The sequence below is a fragment of the Lytechinus variegatus genome, chromosome 3 (assembly GCF_018143015.1).
Source record: "Lytechinus variegatus isolate NC3 chromosome 3, Lvar_3.0, whole genome shotgun sequence".
Classification (NCBI taxonomy): Eukaryota; Metazoa; Echinodermata; class Echinoidea; order Temnopleuroida; family Toxopneustidae; genus Lytechinus; species Lytechinus variegatus.
In genome coordinates, this window is record NC_054742.1 from 58,073,925 (window position 1) to 58,079,661 (window position 5,737).

Genomic DNA, 5,737 nt, shown 5'->3' on the forward strand with positions numbered 1-5,737 from the left:
CGTCCCAGTGCGAAAACTCCCAAGTGATAGCATTCAAATAGGGAAAAGTTAAGCAACCAAAACCATTAGAACAGTGAAAATGTCACAGCTATCAAGAGCTTTTAATTTCACCATATTCACCCAAAGGATCACTAGACATCAAATTAAGAATCAGTCATTCAACGTTAATCAATTTTGGCATTGAGGACTGATCTGTTAAATCGAGTGTTATCGAATTAGTGGCTAACTGATGCCCTTGGATGTTAAAGGTATATGGCTAGTTCCAGAAAAATAATTGCAACGGTAGTTCTTGTCTGCCTTAAGTGATTGGTTCCTTTGTACCCAGGCTTGCACCTTCGTTTTTATCAGGCTTAACTGAAATATGCTTAATTTGACAGTCCTTCTTTTCTGGGGATACACGAGGGTTTCGTCGACAACAAGACCGCGATAACTGGGCAAACATACCCTCTGGTCCTATCGTTCGGCAAAGAGAAACAAATAGGAATATTCCATAAACCCAACTGATTGTCATGACAAGTGTAAGAAAAGTCCCTAGCTGCACATAACTTAGAACTGTGGCAGGTAGCATACACGCACCTGCTATGAAGGTACTGAATGCAGCCAGAGTAATGGCAGCACTGAGGGAACGAAGGGCGTACATTGATCGTGACTTCCGGTCAAATGCAGTTGATTGACGATAGGCAACGCCTAAATGGATTGTAAAATCAACCGACAGGCCAACAGCTAAGGAGAGGACAATTGACTCGACTATGTTTAGTTCCCATCCCAAGAGAACGACAGACGCAATGACAACAAAGACAGCACATGAAATAGAGTAGATGGCGTACATAGTCACCAAGATGTTCCGTGTAGATAGAAGAAGCACACCTGCTGCAACCCCGAGGGAAACACCAACTGATAGAGTTGCCCCTGAAGCGAGACCTTGTTGCAGATCAAAGAAAGACATCTGCCGGTTGGACACACTTATAAACCATCCTCTTTCCAGACCTGATGGAGCCGAGTTCATTCGATTTTCGATCCAGCCATTTAAGTCTTCCCAGAACTGATTCATTGCGGTGAACCCCTCTGATTCTTCGATGTTTGTCTTCAAGTAAATGTACATTGCCACGATATCTTGGTCAGAATTGAAACGCAAGCCCGGTGAATTGGACTCACAACCATAGAGTTTACATTGTATATCGGTGAAAGTAATTGCACATTGGCTAAACAGATCGCTTGAATATGGAAATGAAGTATGGTTGCAGCAATGATTCAGGTCCTCGCCTGTCAAAGGGTGTATGCAAGTACCATCTTCCATAAAGGTTCGAAAAGCATCGATGAAACAGAATTCGTCTCCTGACTCTGCGCTGGTGTCGTGAAAACTTGAATTCTTAAAGTCTATGCAGAGATCATACAACCATTGTTGTGCTTCTGATGATGTTGGATCAAACGATTCATCCAAAACAGTAGTTCCTACTCCATCAACATCCCAATGGTTGCCATTGTCAACAGGTTCTACACCCCAAACAATGATTGCCGGCATTAACCTGGCTGAATCACCTTCGAAACTGAACAATCCTTTATAAATTTGATCGTATTGCTCAAAAATGTTACTAATTTTGTATACTTGTATTTCAGATTGAGATGGAAGCCGCAGCGAAGGCGCCACAAAAACAACACAAAATCCCCCTATACCAAGGCCACTGAAAATGATTATCCAAAGAAACCGACACTTGTTAATCACAAAAGGTAAATAAAGTTCAAAGACCTCTCTGCCAATCTCAGCAACATGATTGTAAAACCATTTCACTGAATAGAACAAAGCATTGGCCTTTGTCTTTTTGATGCTATCTTCCCGCAGGAAGTATTTCTCATGAATCATAACGGCAGCAGGTATCCAGGTCATGGTCATCACAAAGTTGACCAGGATTGCACTTCCGGCGAAAACCGAGAAGCATCTCAATGCAGTGATTGTGCTGACGACTCCCGCAAACAGGGCTGATGACGTTGTGAGACTGGTGACGAACATGGTGGCCACTGCATGTTTCAACGTATCAATGACAATTTGTATCATGTCTTCATGATTACCTCCAAGATGAAGTTTCTTCTTTGTGGCCTTCCAGATGTCAACGTAGACAAAGCAGTCATCAGCACCGACCCCGATGATGAGAACAGCGGTTATGACGTTGATGAATGGGAAAAATGGCACTCTGTATACGATGTGATACAGGAAAAATGCTACGACCATTGACATAACTATACTGATAAACGTCATAAGAGTAATAAAGAAAGAACCGACGTACGTCCATATAATAAAAATCACACAGACGCAACCAATGGCGATGAATAATGAATCAGCAATAGCAGCCTTGTTGAATACGTCCAACTTAATCCCTGAACCTATTGCTATAATCTCAAGGAAGTTTCCTCTGAGTGATGATGTCCGCATGTGTGCTTCATAGAATGTCAGGGTCTCCTGACTCTCCCACCACAGAGGAGACAGGACGAGAGTCACTTCTAACTCGTACCTGCTATTCATCACATCGTCTACAAAGCCACTTGGTGTTAGATAATGAAATATCGTATACACGCTCCCTAGATCTGTACAGTTGGTTGGAACATTCTGGCAAGTGGCGCCACCATTCAGGCATCCTACTTTGTAGTACTCGACGCAACCTTGCAAAAGTGTTTTCGTGGTTTCCACGTCAATATCTTCAATCTCATCGCAAGAATCCTTTCCTACGATCACGGCTACAAGGTGCCCCAATGACCATGTAGGACAACAGTCTCCCGATGAAGAGTAAACTCCACACGATTGGTTGAAGATATCCTGATTACGAAAATTGGTGGCGTCATGTTCACACACAGCTTTCATGACGTCAGCCGTGAACATATTCGTTGAGCCATAGGATCGATACACCATTCGAAGACGATCAGAAACTGTAAAAAGAAAATTAATACCAAGACTATCTTATTCATATTGTAGGATGTAACTATAACCTTACCTGTATACGTATACGTTCTTTATAAATATACCGTAGTTCTTTGAAGAATCTTGTGAAAATATTCCTCTTCCATTTATGGTTCCATGAAGAATCATAAAGGTTCTTTCACGAACCCTTTCGGATGGTTACATAGCATATTGTTCTTAGAGGGTTTTCCTGAGAGGACAAGATAAAGAATCATTTCCTTAGCAGCTTTATGTCTTAGAAATCATTTAATTGAAAATTTCAAGCAGAAAATGGAAAATGAACATTAGACTGCAGTGGAAGCAATTCAGCGATCTGTTTCGTCACAAGTTTACCTTTTCCGGCACTATGATGCATTTGATGTTTGCTTCCCATCATAAACTGTCTATTGGATATGCTTTCTAATAAGATGAAAGTTGAGGATTGTGATCTGGAAATGTAAAACAGAGCGAGGTTAATAAAGTCCACTTACGTTGTGTACTGCAGAATGCTGTTTCGTTGTGTAAATCTCTTTCTATACGGCTTCTTGGCGTCTCTGGAATACTGCGTCGACTGATGTTAGAATTGTCGTTCGTCGGGTCTGGAAAGAATAATTGCGTTTCTTCTGTCAGCCGTCGAAATGCCCGGACACGTCCACTGATAACTGTTCCACGAGCTTGAAACCCCTTTAAATGTGTTTTAAAAAAATAACGGTATAACTGTACAACGAATAATCATTAGCAAGACTTACAAACACCAGCTAACCGACAATCTAAACACATCATTATCATATCCATGTAAAAGGATACCCAGTGCACAGAAGTCATTATCATCATCATTATCATCACCACCTCCATCACTATCATCTTTAACATCCTTGTCATCATTATCATTATCATCATCACAATCACCATTATCATCACGATCATCATCACCACCACCATCATCATCATATAGCAGCACCATCGCCGTTTTACGTCATAACCACAACAGGTTATTTTCATACGAATAACCATATACCCCAATCTTTATCCACCATTATGCAAAATGAATATAATACACATTGAAGATACTGTTTTTTTACTACGGGTCGAATTTCATAAACTTCCATATTATTGATCGGTTAGTGCCAGTTAATGAAATTGTTTATTTCTCTTTAAATGTTTATATTCATGGCCTGTACCTGCGTAGGATCTTCGAATGAAAGCATAGGACTGAGACAAAATCCAATGACCCCCGTGGTAATGACGAACAGGAGAATGACAAGGAGTACGATGGACGGACATCGAACAAGGAATTCAGCATAGCTATACAAAAGACAAAATAAAGAAATATTATTAAGACCCTTATTTATTTCATAAAGTGGTATTAATCTTCTATTTAATGATGACTTCTAAATAGCAGATGATTCTACTTGGCTAAAGAAAATGATTATTCAATGTTTTCATCCATAATCTCTGAATCTCGTGTTCTAATTTACATAATATGTAAATTAGAACACGAGATTAATTTACATGATGTGGACACAACATTTAGTACGAGCATAGCTTAAACAATAAACTGAACAATAATAATATTCAGGTAATAATATGTATTCATTCACCTGTGCCAGCAACTAGCGAAGAATTCCATGACGTCACTTTCCTTGTTTTTAACCCAGCCTGTAAAATGTTGGCCATTTCTGTTCTGTTTGATCTCTGTGCTAACTTTCATGATTGTTCGGGTAAGATCTGAAACAATTGAATATTAAAATGAGCATGAGAATTTCAAACACTCATGATTTAGATTTATTATATTTTCACTGCAAAACGAAAGATTACATAAAGAATTAACATGTCAATTTTTTGCTACATTCTGCAAATTCAGTATATGTCAAATTCATTTCCATATAACAAGGTTTTCATAAAGTATATTTACAAAACTAACCACCTATGCTATTTTTAATGTTTTCGGTGCCATTATTGAATTTCTGATACATAAAACAATTTCAATTTTCAAATTTTAATCTATTCATTTCCAGTATCTAAAAAAAATCGTGTTTTTGCATAGGAACAGATCTCAAAACTATCATTTTTGCTATGTATATATAATAAATTTACGATAAATCTATAAAGATGACGATTGTAAACAGAGAAATATCGAAATCTGTGAATAATCAAAAATTTATTATTCACCGATTTCGATATTTCTCCGTTTTCAATCGTCATCTTTAATGCATTCAATACATTTTATAAAGAACATCAAATCTTTATCAGATTAATCAAATCATTTGAGTGAAATGTGTTAAATTGTTTTAGCGATTGCTTTCAGCAATTGTGATTTATCTGAAGCACAGGGGGAGCAGAACGTATGTACCCAGCTCCCTTTTTTCTGGCAATCATTCCAAAGTAGTCTTATTCAGTCCAAAACTCCAAACAAATGTCTCCAAAACTGAAAAGGAATGAGATGATGTAATTGACTTACCTCATATTTTACACACAGCTTTGATTAAAGCATTTTGCCGCTGGGAACGAAGTTATCCAACTTATCAGAATTATTCCCATCACGGAAAATCAATCTCTGATATACGCTCCATATCATCATGATGCTTTCATAGGTGGAGAGCTGATATCATTACTATTTAACATCCGAACTTTCCACTCCGGATTAAGCCGTTATATTGACCCAAGAACAACCATGGCTACTACACATTGCGTCACAAGAGTGTCTGTTGATCAATCCCTTAAACATGAGTGTTTTCTTTGACTAAAGCTGAATCTTTAATCACAGAGAAGGATGACTGTTGATTTTAGAAAATGGGCATGGAAAGG

The 5,737-nt window shown here is 38.4% G+C and overlaps 1 protein-coding gene across 1 annotated transcript; it reads right to left on the bottom strand.

The window, feature by feature from the left end:
- Positions 1–285: 285 nt before the first annotated feature.
- On the bottom strand, positions 286–5,528 carry LOC121411472 (protein dispatched homolog 1-like). Its single transcript, XM_041604226.1, has 5 exons — positions 5,391–5,528; positions 4,531–4,657; positions 4,111–4,234; positions 3,421–3,613; positions 286–2,919 (listed from the first exon to the last, which is right to left on the bottom strand). Exons 2-5 carry the CDS (start codon positions 4,638–4,640, stop codon positions 299–301), a joined length of 3,048 nt encoding a protein of 1,015 aa, XP_041460160.1. The 5' UTR covers positions 4,641–4,657; positions 5,391–5,528; the 3' UTR covers positions 286–298.
- Positions 5,529–5,737: the final 209 nt, after the last annotated feature.